Genomic DNA, 18,217 nt, shown 5'->3' on the forward strand with positions numbered 1-18,217 from the left:
TACCATAAGACAATTCGAGCTGAGAGGGGCCACCACCTTTCCATCCAAGGTTTGTAATGTTAGGTACACATGATACAATTTTACCTGCAAGATTGATTTTTTTCCACCATGTCTGATCTGAACTTAGATCAATTTTCTGATCGATTTTCCGATCGATTTTCCATAAACGTGAACGGAAAATCGATCAAAATTCAGATCGGACATGTTAGAGAAAAACGATCTGGCAGGTAAATCTGCCAAAAAATTGTATTGTGTGTACCTAGCATAAAAGCTTGTAGAAGTCCAGCAGAGAACAGTCATGTTTTTTTTTTATTTGATATCTGTTTCAAACCATAAATTAAATAGATCCAAGCTGAACATTTTTTTCTCTTCTCAAATACACAACTTGTATGTGTGTTATCAATAATTGCCTGTTTCAGGCACACCTTAAGTTAGTAGTTAAAGCCAAAAGGTGTGTACATGCACAATAACTAGGGACTGAGTCACTAGGGCGGCAGTTCTTGGCACAGAAACATTAGTTCACTATAGCCAAGTGACTTTTACTGTACAATTAACAAGCTGACACATCATTGCATTCCAGGAGTTCTGGAGGTGTGTTTAGTTTACAAGGACAACAATGGGTGATTTGCATATTCAGCAGTGATGCATCGTGGGAGACTTCATATGCTCAATCCAACCTGAATAATTGCAAATACCTTCTGTTTTATGAAGGCACATTTCTACTTTACTTTGCATTTTAGTAAGAGGTCTTTTAGGTCCTTTGTAGCCACTTACACACTCCTAGGAGATCAGGTTTACCATAAGCTTGCTTGGTAATCTGTAACTCTGGGTGCTTCAAGCCCAACCGACGGTGTGACCAATTTTAAGATGAAATGAAAGATGTCGGGCTGACTAGCTCGATCGGGTGCATGGCGGTAACGATGTGCAATTTTGGGACATTCAGCGAACACAATTAAACCCCCGACGATGTCCCCCCTGATATTACGTGCCCAGTGCATGTAATAAATTACCTGTCCGCCGCCTCCACTTGTCTCCGCTGGCTCCGGGCGCATTCCGCTCTCTATACACGCACGCCCCATGGGGTTGCCTAGTAAGGATGTGTGTATGACGTCAGAAATCATACACGTGGCAACGTTACTAGGCAACACGTGGGGTGCGTGTATGAAGAACAGCGTGTGCCGGAGCCAAAGGGGATAAGCGGAGGTCACGGACAGGTATTGTATAACATGCACTGGGCACCAGGGGGAGACTTAACATTAGGGGGAAAGCATAGGGGTAGTGAGGCAGTCGGATGCAGCGTCACAAGGCCGATTCCGGATCAATTTCAGCATGAAATTGATCGTTAATCGGCCTGCGGTGTATGAGCAGCGAACAGATCTCTCTCTAATCAGTCAGTAGTTGAGAGAGAACAAAAGCAAAAAGAAAACTGGCACTGCTGCATTGGCTTAATTTATTGTAGCAAAAGTCGGTATCAAAAAGCTCTTAACTTTGTGCAAGATTGCATATAAAAAGTAGGTACACATACCAGAGTGAATGAGGAGGCGCTGTGGATGATGGTGGGTGCTGGGTACAGTATGCCTAACAGCCGGTTCGCGCACAACTGCGCTTCTACGGAGGCTATGCGTAGCTAGTTTGAGCACGCTGACGAAGGGCTTACAAAGAGGAGGAGCCTATTGCCCCACTAGTGCATGTTCTATAGCTAAATCGTATCCGTACTGCAGTGCCAACCTACCACCATCTTTTTGCATCTTTCTCTAATCAGATTCGATTAGATGGAGATTTGTCTCTTAGTCAAATCTGCCCATCATCGCTAGATGTATGGCTAGCTTTAGCTGTGTATATGAAGGAGAGCTGATGTCAGGAGTGGGGGCAGGTTATAGGAAGGCGCTTGTTGTGGTATGAGCCTGCCTTTTCAAAGTTCATTACAAGATCTGGCGTTTTTATACTTGAAATTGTAAATGTGTAACATGCAGGCACTTGTTGTTGGTGCAGTACTATGATGGCAGTGTTAAAGAATGACAGCAGTATATAGTCCACAAGATTTTGTGGCATAATTATGTGATTACCGTTTGGAAGTTTACTTATCTGGGTGTAAGGATCAAGTTTATTAGATTATTGTCCTTGTTCAGCATTATTGCTGTGGTTCTTCTAAAGAGGTTTTCAATAGATTAGATGTTCTGTTAGATAAAAACACTGCATTTAATGAAAATCTGCTGTATTAAAAAAAAAAAAAAAAATGCTCATGATTGGATTGAAGTATTTATCTGGAAGAGCTGTTCCTGTAGAAGGAGAGCTGCAAGTGAGTCCACCCTGGAATAACTTCATAATATTAAGCAGTACAAGGCCTGCTGACCTCTGCTGGAGAATTAAATAGTGTACTCTAGCATCCAGGTGAACCATATCATTCACATATTTTACTACATCTTTAGCCACAGCCAATAAAGAATGATGGCCTTAAAGGATACCTTAGCGCTAACTTAAATTCAGAAAGGGAACCTAATGTGTGTATAGGGAGCTGTGCTGATCCTTACAGCACCTCCCATGCCTCGGAGTCTCCCTCCATTTTCCGGTAATTATCCAATTCCTCCTCTTCCTGGTCGGTGACCTTCTCCCTGGACATACTATGCTGCACATGCACAGTATGTCCACTAGGGTGCCTTCCGTCTACGCGAACGTGCTTACGTCATATGGTAGTATCGGGGAACACGGCCACAAGGCGCCCTAGAGCACATACTGCACGTTCACAGCATTGTATATCCGTGTCGGAGGTCACCGACCAGGAAGAGGAGGATTTAGATTATTACTGGAGAACAGAGTGAGATGCCGGGGCATGGGAGGTGCGGTTAGCTGGCGCCAGAGCTATCCTATAAGGTACCCTGTATCTATTTCTTCAATCTCTCAATGTTTATCTAAAAAGCACATTTGGCAATCAAAAAAAAGTTCATGCTGGAAAACATTGGTGGTAGAATTGCACTCTGTTGTTTCTACAGTCGTTCTATAGAGTATTCTGGAGCCCTCAGAGTGGGAAAGGCTCCAGAAAACACAGTGCTGTACTTTGACTTCAAGTGGTGGTGAATAGGGATTAGTTATGATATGCAAATAATTTATCTTTGCATTCAAATTTCATGTAATTCATATGGAGCTTGAAACTGGACCAATCAGAATAACTTCCTGTCAATTTTTATTGGTTCAAGCTGCATAACATTTACTTTATTAGTGTTAGGAGTAGGTAGAGGGTGGGTTAGTATGAGAAGAGGGTTAGGTAAACTGATAGTAGAATATTAGTAAAATGGTCGATATTCTACTGTCTGTATTAGCCAGTGTTCAATAGTAGAATATCTGTAATTTTTTGTAACTTTTTAATATATTTGCAAAAACCTCAAGTAAACATTTTTCACGTTGTTATTATGTGGTGTTGTGTGTAGAATTTGAAGAAAAAGTGAATTAATACATTTTGGAATAAGGCTGCAATATAGCAAAATGTGATAGTGATGTGCTGTGAATACTTTCCTGATGTAAGTTCTTGCACGCGCTCCCGCCGCCTTACCCCGAGATCAATGAATGGGAACAACGCAAAAAAAAGTTTCCCATCCTCCTAATGCTTCTTGGAAGAGAGAGTGTTGGCTTCCAAGACTTTTTGACTGTGGCCATCTTGTGGCCAAATAGTAAAACTACTCCCACATGCATTTTTTATTAAAGTGGATCTGAGATAAACTTTTACTCATTGCATAATTGTGTCCCTTTCATATAGTTTATAGGGCATTCCTCAAGCCAAATACTTTTTTGTTTTAACCTCTTGAGGACCGCAGTGCTAAACCCCCCTAGTGACCAGGCCATTTTTAGTAAAATAGGCCACTGCAGCTTTAAGGCTAAGCTGCAGGGACGCACAACACAGCACACAAGTAATTCCCCCCCCCCCTTTTCTCCCCACCAACAGAGCTCTCTGTCGGTGGGGTCTGATCGCTCTCCCCATGTTTATTTTTTTGTATAAATATTATTGTTACTGTTTTTTAATTAAAAAAAAAAAAAACAGTTTCTTTAAATATCTTCCCTCCCTACCCCCTCCCTCCCCACAGCCAGCCAATTATGGGGATCGGCTGTCATAGGCTTCTGTCTATGAGAGCCGATCGCTCTCTTGTCCCCCAGGGGGACAGCCGTGTGACACAGCTGTCCCCAGTACAGCGCTGCTGTTGATCGCAGCGCTGTACATGTAAATAGATGGTGATTACGCCGTCTAACAGTCTCCCGAGCAGCAATAGCCTGGCCCCAGGACTGCATTAGCTGGCCCCAGGACTTTACGGCGATCGGCGGTAGGCGGTCCTGGGGTTGCCGCTGCGGCCACGCCCATCAGCGTGACACGGTCGGCAAGAGGTTAATACTTGAATTCCCTATAAACTAAACAAGCCTCACCCACAGCTTTTCAGAGTGCCAAGGCATTTTCAGACAATAGCAAGGGCTTACAGGAGCTCAGTCTGGACAGGAGGAGGAGGAGGAGATTACTAGCCATTGATTTCAAAGGCAGAGGGGATGAGGGAGAAGGAGAGGGGACTGAAATTACACACAAGAAAGCTGATAGCATCTCCAGCCCTTAGCCTGTGACAATATGACAAAAAGAACATGGCTGCCCTCATTGTATCACAGGAATAAATAATCATACACTTTTTAAAGTTTTGCAGCTAGATGTGCTGTGTAAACAATCTAAACTTTAGATAAGATATATAGACAAGTTACTTGTTATCGTTTTTCATCTTGGATCCGCTTTAAATAAACACATATTACATTTAAAATTAACTGTTTACCTCCCACACCAAAAATTACCCAAATAACATTTTTAATAACAATAAATACATTACAATAAAAAAACATAAATAGTTACCTAAGGGTCTGACTTTTTTGAATATGCATGTCAAGAGAGTATACTGCTATAATTTTTCAAATTATAAGCTTGTAAATAGTGATGGACGCAACTTGGAAAAATGCACCTTTATTTCCAAATAAAATATCGGCGCCATAAATTGTGATAGGGACATAATTTAAATGGTGTAATAACCGGGACAAATTGGCAAATAAAATACATGGGTTTTAATTACGGTAGCATGTATTAATTTCAAACTATAATGGCCAAAAACTGAGAAATTATATTTTTTTTCCATTTACTTCCTTAATCTTCCTGTTAAAATGGATTTAGAATAAAATAATTCTTGGCAAAATGTATCACCCAAAGAAAGCCTAAATGGTGGTGGAAAAAACAAGATATAGATAATTTCAGTGTGATAAGTGGTGATAAAGTTATTGGCGAATGAATGGGAGGTGAAAGTTGCTCGGATGCATAAGGTGAAACACTGTAGGCTGAAGTGGTTAATATTGTGTACATTTATTTTAATACAGATCTTGAATCAGACATCTGACAGTAAGCCTGCAAATATTGCTTCTAAAGAGAGTCCCAGCACTCCAGCAGTTTCAGAGCACTCAGCCCCTTCCACACAGCAGGAAAGTTCAGATCATTCACATTTTGATTCACATTTCACCACAGCATCTGAAAACCTCAAGATGCACATTACAATCATGAACCTACTCTTATGGCTAATGATGCTGATATTCCCATCCTTTGTCTACTGGGCGAAAAATCACAGGTACATGTTTAATTTAGGCGTTCCTGTATTTGATGATCATGACTGATGCAACTTGTTAAGCGTTTTTCTTAGAAGATTTTTTTTGTCCATATGTGTATACAGTATATGGATCAGAACTTAATAATCACAGCAGTAATATCTTAGGTGGGTGGGGGCCAGGCAAGTTTCTAGGCAAAATAGCTCACAAGATTCTCCCTACCCAACCCAAACCCCAACACTGTCCTGCACCCAAACTTATCCCAATTAATTTAGAGGAAGTCAAAAAATCCTTATAAGGATTGGGCCATTTAGCCCCTCTGATTTAACTGCCTATCTTTGTACCTGATCTAGAATATGTGTCCTCCCTGTGGTGTACTTCAGAGCCACAGCCAAAACACTGAAAAACTATTGATCTGTGTCATAGTTTTTGACTGTTAAAAATGCACTACAATCACCAACACATCTTTAACAGGGAAATTATCTGCTTGTCACTTTGTAGCCGAAGGTCTATCCTGCCAAACACTGGCAATCCAGCGCAGGAGACTTGGGTGCAGACGGCGCCATCATAGACCGTAATAGGATTTACGGCTATAGCGGCGCACAGTAACTTCGGCGCCGTCAGAAGATGGAGCTAAAGTTACTTATAAAACACTGTAATTCGGCCTCCAGCAATAGCTGGAAGCCGAATTACATCATTCCCTACCATCCACGTCGACCTGGAGGGGGAATAGTAATTAACAGCGCTGGGAACTTGTGCAGCAGCAGGATAAGCCATACCGTCCTGCGTCCAAGTCTCCCGGCAGCGAATCCTCTTGTATGCCTCTCTTGCTGCCCTGCCTCGGTATGACCTTTTTACCATAATGATTTAAGATCTAGCTATATAGTTGGGTTGAAAAAAAAAAGGTCATCCATCCATCAAGTTCAACCAGAAAAAAATAAAAATAAGTAAAAACTGGTACATAGTTACATAGTTACATAGTTATTTTGGCTGAAAAAGACATACGTCCATCGAGTTCAACCAGTACAAAGTACAACTCCAGCCCGTCCCCCACATACCCCTGTTGATCCAGAGGAAGGCGAAAAAAACCCCACCAGGCATGGTCCAATTAGCCCCAAATGGGAAAAATTCCTTCCTGACTCCAGATGGCAATCAGATAAAATCCCTGGATCAACATCATTAGGCATAACCTAGTAATTGTAGCCATGGATGTCTTTCAACGCAAGGAAAGCATCTAAGCCCCCTTTAAATGCAGGTATAGAGTTTGCCATAACGACTTCCTGTGGCAATGCATTCCACATCTTAACCACTCTTACTGTAAAGAACCCTTTCCTAAATAAATGGCTAAAACGTTTTTCCTCCATGCGCAGCTCATGTCCTCTAGTCCTTTGAGAAGGCCTAGGGACAAAAAGCTCATCCGCCAAGCTATTATATTACCCTCTAATGTATTTATACATGTTAATTAGATCTCCTCTAAGGCGTCTTTTCTCTAGACTAAATAAACCCAGTTTATCTAACCTTTCTTGGTAAGCGAGACCTTCCATCCCACGTATCAATTTTGTAGCTCGTCTCTGCACCTGCTCTAAAACTGCAATATCTTTTTTGTAATGTGGTGCCCAGAACTGAATTCCATATTCCAGATGTGGCCTTACTAGAGAGTTAAACAGGGGCAATATTATGCTAGCATCGTGGCCCCACACGTATCCCAACTGATGCAGAGGAAGGTGAAATCCCCTTATAAGGCTTGGGCCACTTACCTCTAAAAGGAAAATAAAATTCTTCCCAATATGGACACAATATTTTTTTTTTTTATGCCTGATGTGTATTCAAGCCAATTATAACTTAAATAGGCATTATATTGATTTATTTTATGTGAACAGTGTGAAATATGACGTTATTTTATAGCAGTTTCATAATTATATCTTCTTCAAAAATAATTGTTGTTTTTACACAGGTATAACATTCAACTGGACCCTGATCCTAACCGAATGTTAGCAATCCTACTAGTCCTTCCATTGATGGTTCTTATGAACACCAATGTAGTGTCGATGAAATCTAGGTTTGTATTTTAACATATTAAATATAATGGAAATTGTTTGACTTAAAGAGGAACTCCAGTGAAAATAATGTAGTAAAAAAAGTGCTTCATTTTTTACCATAATTATGTATAAATGATTTAGTCAGAGTTTGCTCATTGTAAAATCTTTCCTCTCCCCGATTTACATTCTGACATTTATTACATGGTGACATTTTTACTGTGGGCAGGTTATGTAGCTGCTCCTAGCTGTTTTGGCTGTTAGAGACAGCTGTAAACAGCTAATTCCTGTCTGTGAACCTTGTTACATTGTAACAAACTGCCAAAAGTACCGCGGTACTCAGCTTCTTGTGGGAGGGGTCTCAGCACAAACTCAGTCATACAGCGCCCCCTGATGGTCTGTTTGTGAAAAGCATTATATTTCTCATGTAAAAGGGGGTATCAGCTACTGATTGGGATAAAGTTCAATTCTAGGTTGGAGTTTCTCTTTAAGTCATTTTTAAGCCAACATTATGGAGCTTTATTTATAAAGGGGTAAAAAGGCTGTTCACCAGAAAAATTGCCATTCTTTCAAAGAAATGCCAGCATTTTTATGTCTTCACTACTGTTACTTTAGAAGTTTGGTACAACTTCATTTTTTTTTAATGGTACTTTTCTTCCAATCACCACATTAATGTGTGATGAGACTGCCACTTTGTGGAAAACAGCAGAGAATTGTGGTGTTTGAAACAGACACTGGTTCACCACTCTTGCTGTTATCACCACTTTGTTGATTGTGTATTGTGGGAAGACCTAGCCGTCGGTGGCCAGTTTTCCACTTTTCAATGCAAGGAAAAGGTAATTTTGATGGCCACTTTAGGTGAATTACAATTGTGGCACTTTTGAAAGGCTGACTGTCAGGGAGCAAAACCTGTTTTTACTGTTATAAATATGATGTTATAGAAGTGGCTATCAGATTTTCAATGTTCATGCTGAACACCTTTTCAAAAACAGATAGAGATTTTTTTTTTCTAATTACCACTTGTGTTTATAAATCAGCTCCTAGCTTTGTGTTAAAACTACAAAGTCAACTTTGCGAGTTTAACCACTTGAGGACCACAGTCTTTTCGCCCCTTAAGGACCAGAGCCTTTTTTTCCATTCAGACCACTGCAGCTTTCACGGTTTATTGCTCGGTCATACAACCTACCACCTAAATGAATTTTACCTCCTTTTTTTGTCACTAATACAGCTTTCTTTTGGTGCTATTTGATTGCTGCTGCGAGTTTTAGTTTTTATTATATTCATCAAAAAAGACATGAATTTTGTCAAAAAAATGACTAACTTTCTGTGCTGACATTTTTCAAATAAAGTAAAATTTCCTATACATTTGAGCGCGAAAGTTATTCTGCTACATGTCTTTGATAAAAAAAAAACATTCAGTGTATATTTATTGGATTGGGTAAAAGTTATAGCGTTTACAAACTATGGTGCCAAAAGTGAATTTTCCCATTTTGAAGCATCTCTGACTTTGTGACCACCTGTCATGTTTCATGAGGTGCTAAAATCCCAGGATAGTATAAATACCCCCCAAATGACCCCATTTTGGAAAGAAGACATCCCAAAGTATTCAGTGAGAGGCATGGTGAGTTCATAGAAGATTTTATTTTTTGTCACAAGTTAGTGGAAAATGACACTTTGTGACAAAAAAAAAAAATTAAAAAAAAAGTTTCCATTGCGACAAAAAAAAAAAATGAAATCTGCCACGGACTCACTATGCTCCTCTCTGAATACCTTGAAGTGTCTACTTTCCAAAATGGGGTCATTTGTGGGGTGTGTTCACTGTCCTGGCATTTTGGGGGGTGCCTAATTGTAAGCACCCCTGAAAGTCTAAAGATGCTCATTGGACTTTGGGCCCCTTAGCGCAGTTAGGCCTCGTTCACATCTGCTGCGCTGAAAAACGTGTTAAAGCGCAGGGTAAAAAACGCATGCGCTTGTGCGCGCTTTCGTCCGCGTTTCTGTGCGTTGCGCTGCGCTTCTTTAAAGCACGTTTTGCTTACTGTAGCAGCAGCAGTTGTCAATAAAACTTTGTTTTTGTATGTAAATGTATTTTTTTCTCCAATTAGGGGTAAAAAACGCATGCGCTTCTATGCGCTTGTACGCGCTTCTATGCGCTAAAAAAGCGGACCCATTCACTTGCATTGCTGTGCGCTTTCCAGCTCAACGCACAGAAATGCCTGCAACACTACGTTTCTGTAACGCTGCTCAGCGCAGCGCATAGATGTGAACCAGCTACATTTAGTTACATGGGAAAATAAATACCTTGCTGAACGCACAGGGCAGTGCGCTGTGGAAAGCGCACAGAAACGGCCCTGATGTGAACGAGGCCTTAGGCTGCAAAAAAGTGCCACACATGTGGTATTGCAGTACTCAGGAGAAGTAGTATAATGTGTTTTGTGGTGTACTTTTACACATTCAGATGCTGGGTGGGAGAAATATCTCTGTAAATGACAATTATTTGATTTTTTTACACACAATTGTCCATTTACAGAGAGATTTCTCCCACTCAGCATGGGTATGTGTAAAAATACACCCCAAAACACATTATACTACTTCTCCTGAGTACGGCGATACCACATGTGTGGCACTTTTTTGCACCCTAACTGCGCTAAGGGGCCCAAAGTCCAATGAGTAGCTTTAACATTTCACAGGTCATTTTGCGACATTTGGTTTCAAGACTACTTCTCACGGTTTAGGGCCCCTAAAATGCCAGGGCAGTATAGGAACCCCACAAATGACTCCATTTTAGAAAGAAGACACCCCAAGGTATTCCGTTAGGAGTATGGTGAGTTCATAGAAGATTTTTTTTTTTGTCACAAGTTAGCGGAAATTGATTTTAATTGTTTTTTTTTCACAAAGTGTCATCTTCCGCTAACTTGTGACAAAAAATAAAATCTTCTATGAACTCACCATACTCCTAACAGAATACCTTGGGGTGTCTTCTTTCTAAAATTGGGTCATTTGTGGGGTTCCTATACTGCCCTGGCATTTTAGGGGCCCTAAACCGTCAGGAGTAGTCTTGAAACCAAATGTCTCAAAATGACCTGTGAAATCCTAAAGGTACTCATTGGACTTTGGGCCCCTTAGCGCACTTAGGGTGCAAAAAAGTGCCACACATGTGGTATCGCCGTACTCAGGAGAAGTAGTATAATGTGTTTTGTGGTGTACTTTTACACATTCAGATGCTGGGTGGGAGAAATATCTCTGTAAATGACAATTATTTGATTTTTTTACACACAATTGTCAATTTACAGAGAGATTTCTCCCACCCAGCATGGGTATGTATAAAAATACACCCCAAAACACATTATACTACTTCTTCTGAGTACGACGATACCACATGTGTGACACTTTTTTGCACCCTAGGTGCGCTAAGGGGCCTAACGTCCTATTCACAGGTCATTTTGAGGCATTTGGATTCTAGACTACTCCTCACGGTTTAGGGCCCCTAAAATGCCAGGTCAGTATAGGAACCCCACAAGTGACCCCATTTTAGAAAGAAGACACCTCAAGGTATTCTGTTAGGAGTATGGTGAGTTCATAGAAGATATTTTTGTTGTCACAAGTTAGCGGAAAATGACACTTTGTGAAAAAAAAAAACAATACAAATCAATTTCCGCTAACTTGTGACAAAAAATAAAATCTTCTATGAGCTCATCATGCACCTAACGGAATACCTTGGGGTGTCTACTTTCTAAAATGGGGTCACTTGTGGGGTGCCTATACTGCCCTGGCATTTTAGGAGCCCTAAACCGTGAGGAGTAGTCTTGAAACGAAATTTCTCAAAATGACCTGTGAAATCCTAAAGGTACTCATTGGACTTTGGGCCCCTTAGCACAGTTAGGCTGCAAAAAAGTGTCACACGTGGTATCGCCATACTCAGGAGAAGTAGTATAATGTGTTTTGTGGTGTATTTTTACATATTACCTTGCTGGGTGGGAGAAATATCTCTGTAAATGACACATTTTTTATTTTTTTTACACACAATTGTCCATTTACAGAGAGATTTCTCCCACCCAGCATGGGTATGTGTAAAAATACACCACAAAACACATTATACTACTTCTCCTGAGTACGGCGGTACCACATGTGTGACACTTTTTGCAGCCTAGGTGCGCTAAGGGGCCCAACGTCCTATTCACAGGTCATTTTAAGGCATTTGTTTTCTAGACTACTCCTCACGGTTTAGGGCCCCTAAAATGCCAGGGCAGTATAGGAACCCCACAAGTGACCCCATTTTAGAAAGCGGACACCCCAAGGTATTCTGTTAGGTATAAGGGGAGTTCATAGAAAATTTTATTTTTTGTCACAAGTTAGTGAAAAATGACACTTTGTGAAAAAAACAATAAAAATCAATTTCCGCTAACTTTTGACAAAAAATAAAATCTTCTATGAACTCGTCATACACCTAACAGAATACCTTGGGGTGTCTTTTTTCTAAAATGGGGTCACTTGTGCGGTTCCTATACTGCCCTGGCCTTTTACGGGCCCAAAACCGTGAGTAGTCTGGAAACCAAATTTCTCAAAATGACTGTTCAGGGGTATAAGCATCTGCAAATTTTGATGACAGGTGGTCTATGAGGGGGCAAATTTTGTGGAACCGGTCATAAGCAGGGTGGCCTCTTAGATGGCCGGTTGTATTGGGCCTGATCTGATGGATAGGAGTGCTAGGGGGGTGACAGGAAGTGATTGATGGGTGTCTTAGGGGGTGGTTAGAGGGGGAAATAGATGCAATTAATGCACTGGGGAGGTGATCGGATGGGGGTCTGAGGGGGATCTGAGGGTTTGGCCGAGTGATCAGGAGCCCACACGGGGCAAATTAGGGCCTGATCTGATGGGTAGGTGTGCTAGGGGGTGACTGGTGGTGACAGGAGGTGATTGATGGGTGTCTCAAGGTGTGATTAGAGGGGGGAAATAGATGCAAGCAATGCACTGGCGAGGTGATCAGGGCTGGGGTCTGAGGGCGTTCTGAGGGTGTGGGCGGGTGATTGGGTGCTCTAGGGGCAGATTAGGGTCTAATCTGATGGGTAACAGTGACAGGTGGTGATAGGGGGTGATTGATGGGTAATTAGTGGGTGTTTAGAGGAGAGAACAGATGTAAACACTGCACTTGGGAGGTGATCTGATGTCGGATCTGCGGGCGATCTATTGGTGTGGGTGGGTGATCAGATTGCCCGCAAGGGGCAGGTTAGGGGCTGATTGATGGGTGGCAGTGACAGGGGGTGATTGATGGGTGGCAATGACAGGGGGTGATTGATGGGTGATTGATAGGTGATCAGTGGGTTATTACAGGGAAGAACAGATGTAAATAATGCACTGGCGAATTGATAGGGGGGGGTCTGAGGGCAATCTGAGCATGTGGGCGGGTGATTGGGTGCCCGCAAGGGGCAGATTAGGGACTAATCTGATGGGTAACAGTGACAGGTGGTGATAGGGGGTGATTGATGGGTAATTAGTGGGTGTTTAGGGTAGAGAACAGATGTAAACACTGCACTTGGGAGGTGATCTGATGTCGGATCTGTGGGCAATCTATTGTTGTGGGTGGGTGATCAGATTGCCCGCAAGGGGCAGGTTAGGGGCTGATTGATGGGTGGCAGTGACAGGGGGTGATTGATGGGTGATTGACAGGTGATCAGTGGGTTATTACAGGGGGGATAGAGGCATACAGTACACAGGGGGGGTCTGGGGAGAATCTGAGGGTTGGCGGGGTGATCAGGAGGGAGCAGGGGGCAGTTTAGGGTTGAAAAAAAATAGCGTTAACAGATAGTGACAGGGAGTGATTGATGGGTGATTAGGGGGGTGATTGGGTGCTAACAGTGGTCTGGGGGGTGGGCAGGGGAGGGGTCTGAGGGGTGCTGTGGGCGATCAGGGGGCGGGGGGGGGGGGAAATCAGTGTGCTTGGGTGCAGACTAGGGTGGCTGCAGCATGCCCTGGTGGTCCCTCGGACACTGGGACCACCAGGGCAGGAGGCAGCCTGTATAATAGGCTTTGTATACATTACAAAGCCTATTATACATACGGGAAGCGGCGATCCGGGTGCCAGTAACCCGTCGGCGCTTCCGGACGGCCGGCGGGTTACAGCGCGAGGGGGGCGGAGCCAGTCGCCGGCGGCTGATCGCGTCACGAATGACGCAATCGCCGCATAACCACGCCCGCAGCCGCCCCCGCCGATGGGCTTATTGCGGTCGTTTAGGCCCGGTCTTTGCCGCCGCCCATCGGCTGGGGGCGGTGGTTAAAAAAAACAAAATGAAAACGAATGAGAAGTGATTATATAGGTTACAAATGAACAATCAGAAATGTCAGGTGTTGCTCATCTGTATACCATCATACACTGGCAACTGCTAGAGTTGGCCAATAAAAATATGGTAAGGGATAGATTTACCTCCAATGAAAACACATGCTGGTTGGCTGCACAAATGTTGAAATGCATAGTTTCCAATACACGTAGGAACTGGGGATAAAAAGTGTATATGCCAATTTCTATGTTTCCCTTTATACATGTTACTTAGGCCATCCCTAAGTTATTGTTTTTCTTTTCCAAGCTAATTAACTCAGGTTTGTCTAATGCTTCTTGACATATCATTGACCACCTGTAGTGGCCAGCACTGCAGCTACATCTCAGAAAAGTCTTACCTCTGCTTTCTGTCCTCCTTGCTCAGTGTGTAATAAAGCCTTTAACCCTTACCACACTACCCTAGAGTCTATAAAAATAAAAAGCGGTGAGAAATGTTTTTTCCCTGCAGGCAGGGGGAGGTATGATGAGAGGTACTCGTTGCTTTTATAAAGACACTGGGCATCGTGTGAAACAGCAGAACCTAACTGCAGTGCTGTCCATTAGGAGTTGGCATCTCACTTGCCATCCCTACTGCTGCTAGTAGACTAGTAGACCAAGTTGATGGAAGATGCAATGCTAATTGCAACAGCTGCTGCATCTAATTGGTCTATTTTCAAGCTGTATACATTGGCAATTTGCATCGCCTTGCAATTTCTCCTGAACGGCTGTATCTAATTTGATGATTTGAGCATAGTCCTATTATTTGATGTGCATTGCAGAGGACGTATGTATGCATAATTTCATGGACGCATTATGCTAATGCCACAAACACTTTCACTACAACCTGTGCGGAGTATGAAAAAAAATGTTGAAATCGTGCTGCACATTATAACATGCGTAGCAAGGGCTCCACATTCACAGGAACAGGTAGAGGGTTATCATGTGTTCCCATAAAAACAGTCTGAATGACCCTAACATTAAAAAGTCAAGTTAGTGAAATAGGGATTTATAAAGAATAGATCTATAAAATATTGTTTCTATTTACATGCATGTTATTAACAAATTCAATTTCTTTTACAGTAAACTCTTGAAGACAACAGCTCGACTTCAACTTCCCTTTTCAATTTTAGTTGTGGCCTTTGGAACTCTACATTTATACAGAGTACCTTATTTTATAGCCTTATCCATTCTGCTGCATGCAATGGCATGCTTTCTTTAGCAATTTTAAAGTTGCATAAACAGAGTGGGCCGTCTTACAATCATTATTTAATGCAGAACTAAAGTCATATATACAGCTCAGCTTGCAGCAATGTATTACCTTTCAGCTTGACATCGTTTTGAAGATGGTGAATTGGAAACCTTTTCTATGGACACAAATTGCCCAGAAGCACAGTGTAGGAAGGTATATGCATACAGATAGCTGCACTGGATGTGAAAGGGTCTTCTCTGATTGGCCAACAGTAAGGGCCACCATTTCAGGAATTCAAGTAGAAGTCATTCAGAACTGCTCTGCAACAATACGCACGTTTTCCAGACACTTCTAGACTAGAAACTATGTTCAAAACTGGTTCATCTTAAAAGAGTGTGAAGCGATTTTAAAAATAAAAAACAGATACCTAAGGAGAGGGAAGGCACTGGGTCCTTTAGAGCCTTACTATTCTCTGCATTCCCCCACAGGCTCCCCTGTTGGCATTCCATGACCATTCGGTCGTGAACTGCTCTCTTCCGCGTTGGGTGGGGTTCAGCAGTGTTCGGAAGCATTTAGGCTTCTGAAGACGGGCCACCCCATACTGCGCACACACGAGCACCCTCTCTTGCGCACTCATGTGTGCGCAGTACAGGGACGCCTGTCTTCGGAAGCCCGAGTGCTTCTGAAGACTGCCGAAGTCTCCCGCGGTGGGAGATTCAAACGGAGGAGCCTGCGGGGGAACGTGGACACAGTGAGGAGTGCAGTTAGGCTGTATAGGGCCCAGAGCCTTCCCTCTCCTTAGGTATGTTTTTTATTTTTAAAATGATTTCAGACTTGCTTTCAAGCAGAGCTACAGTCACCACATCTGCCTAAAAAAAAAAAAAAAAAAAAAAGTAGCATTGCAAAAGTAATTTTTGCTTTGAAAAATGCTAAAGAACCTGATTTTACCTGGGCTTTTCTCACATAGCTATACATACATGAGGCTGCTGACTCACTAGCATGCTGGGAAAGAAATTCACCATATTTTACACCAACTTTCTACTGTCTGCAGCTTCTTGTAGGCTAAAGCCCTGATACACACATCCAATTTTGATTTGGCAGCTGAGTGGCCAGTTTTACCACTTCCATGTAGTATGAGAGCTTACCTACACAATATTGGCCATGGTATTAAAAATCTGTAGGCCCCCTTACTTCATGGAGGTGGTAAGATTGGACAGTGACAACATTGGAAGTGTATATGCATCCTTAATCATGACCACAACCCAAGGAAAATGACATTAGAGACTGTACACATAGGCAATGGAGAAAACAGCTCGGCACTGATGTGGGCCAGTGCAGCCCCATCCAGAGCTAATGTGGCTGCTGATCTCCACACCCCAAAATGCACATAGACACATCTTGTTTCTGCAGTATGCCTGTACAGTGGTGGGGAAGAGGCTGTGCGGACTGCTCTTTTTTGATCCAAAGGAAACATTATTTTTGCTGCTGTGCGGACTGCTCTTTTTTGATCCAAAGGAAACATTATTTTTGCTGTTTTGCTACAGGTAGTGCAGGACATTCATTCAAAGTTCATGTCGTGACTGTAGTTCAACTTTGAAAGAAAGGACACTTTTACTGCTATGAAATTGCTGTACGCTGGGCTGCTTTCTTTATTTGGCTTTAAGTTTAATGGATGACTGAGTGCTTTATGTGAACCGAACACAAAAGGGAATACTGTAATTTAATAATGTGTGCATGTAGTGTGTGTGTTGTTCTTACCATTGATGTAATTCATGTGTCAGTGTGTGCTGTGTAACCTAATGCTGGGTACACAATGAGATTTTATGGTCGATTTAATGTCAGATCGATTATTTTCAACATGTCCGATTTGCTTTCCGATCAATTTCCGATTGATTTCCTATTAAGGTTAACGGAAATCGAACTGAAAATGCTCAGAAATTGATCGGAAAGAAAATCGGAAATGTTGGAAATAATCGATCTGACAGTAAATCGATCATAAAATCTCATAGTGTGTACCCAGCATAAGATGCTAATGCAGTTTGGTTTATGCAAGTGTTGACTTTCAGCAAAGTCTGTGGCTGTTAATTCACCCTGAACATATAAGCTGCTCACCCAGTCTCTTGGTGTCCTATAGGCACTTGTGTGTGGAGTGCCATGAGAGTTTTTAAACAGCAAGTAAGTCCCTAATGAAAGGCTGTATGTAGTCAGACTATGGAATCTTCATTGTATCACTGGCATTAGCAACAGTGAATACACCTTCCTGGGGTGTTGTACTGTATGTGTCACACTTATTATTGAACTCACACACAAGCCCCATAGTCACACTGTATCTTCCTGCAACAGATTTATACACACTCATCTGTATCTGAATGAGAGAAATCATATGGCCACTGTCTGATGAGCCTGTCTTTGCAAGGAGGAAAAGAGCAAGCTGGATCTCGCTCTTGCTTGTCACTGAAGCTTGTGCCTCCTCTTTAATTCAGAAACTGTGACATTCATAATGAGGAAATGTAATATTGCACATCTAGTCTGGTAAGCAATATATACCAAGAAACCATGATCATTTCTCATAAGGATGACTGAGGACAGGTTTGCTTTTAATAGTTAATACCAAAAAGCTTCACTTCAATACAGCCTAAAATGTATTTTATTTTATGTACATTTCTTTACAACAAAATGATATTTTCTTACTTGAAACTGTGGAACTACAGTACTTTTGTAACATCAGTGTTAATTATGGAAGAATGTGTACTGCATATTTTGTATTTCAAATTCAGGATTTCTTTCATAGAAATGTTATATTTTGAAATCTATTTGTTCACATGTTGAAATTTACCTACAACATTTAAAAAAAAAAATCCCTTTGAGACATAAAGTCTTCTGTCTTATTTCACTTTCTTCTTCTTTTTTAATAATATCAATGCAATGAAATGGCAATCAAGCGATAAGTAAGAGCATCCATAACGGGTATGTCATTGGTAGGCAGAAGATGATTGGCTGATCTGATATGACTTTTGGACTCTCAAGAATAATTCCTAGGTCTCCCGTTTTCTGTTTTTTTACACATACAGC

At 41.9% G+C, this 18,217-nt stretch overlaps 1 protein-coding gene across 3 annotated transcripts in view; it reads left to right on the forward strand.

Annotated features, from left to right (window-relative positions):
• The window catches only part of PGAP1 (post-GPI attachment to proteins inositol deacylase 1), a 240,276-nt gene extending 222,276 nt beyond the window's left edge, over window positions 1-18,000 (forward strand). For all 3 annotated transcript variants that reach the window (XM_068244826.1, XM_068244828.1, XM_068244830.1), the window contains 3 exons: window positions 5,389-5,633; window positions 7,565-7,669; window positions 15,037-18,000. In XM_068244826.1, the coding sequence (XP_068100927.1) occupies window positions 5,389-5,633; window positions 7,565-7,669; window positions 15,037-15,175 (489 nt within the window). In that variant the 3' untranslated portion in view covers window positions 15,176-18,000. The remainder of the gene's footprint in view (window positions 1-5,388; window positions 5,634-7,564; window positions 7,670-15,036) is intronic.
• The last annotated feature ends 217 nt before the right edge of the window (window positions 18,001-18,217 follow it).

Source organism: Hyperolius riggenbachi, chromosome 7, assembly GCF_040937935.1.
Source record: "Hyperolius riggenbachi isolate aHypRig1 chromosome 7, aHypRig1.pri, whole genome shotgun sequence".
In the NCBI taxonomy this organism is placed as follows: Eukaryota; Metazoa; Chordata; class Amphibia; order Anura; family Hyperoliidae; genus Hyperolius; species Hyperolius riggenbachi.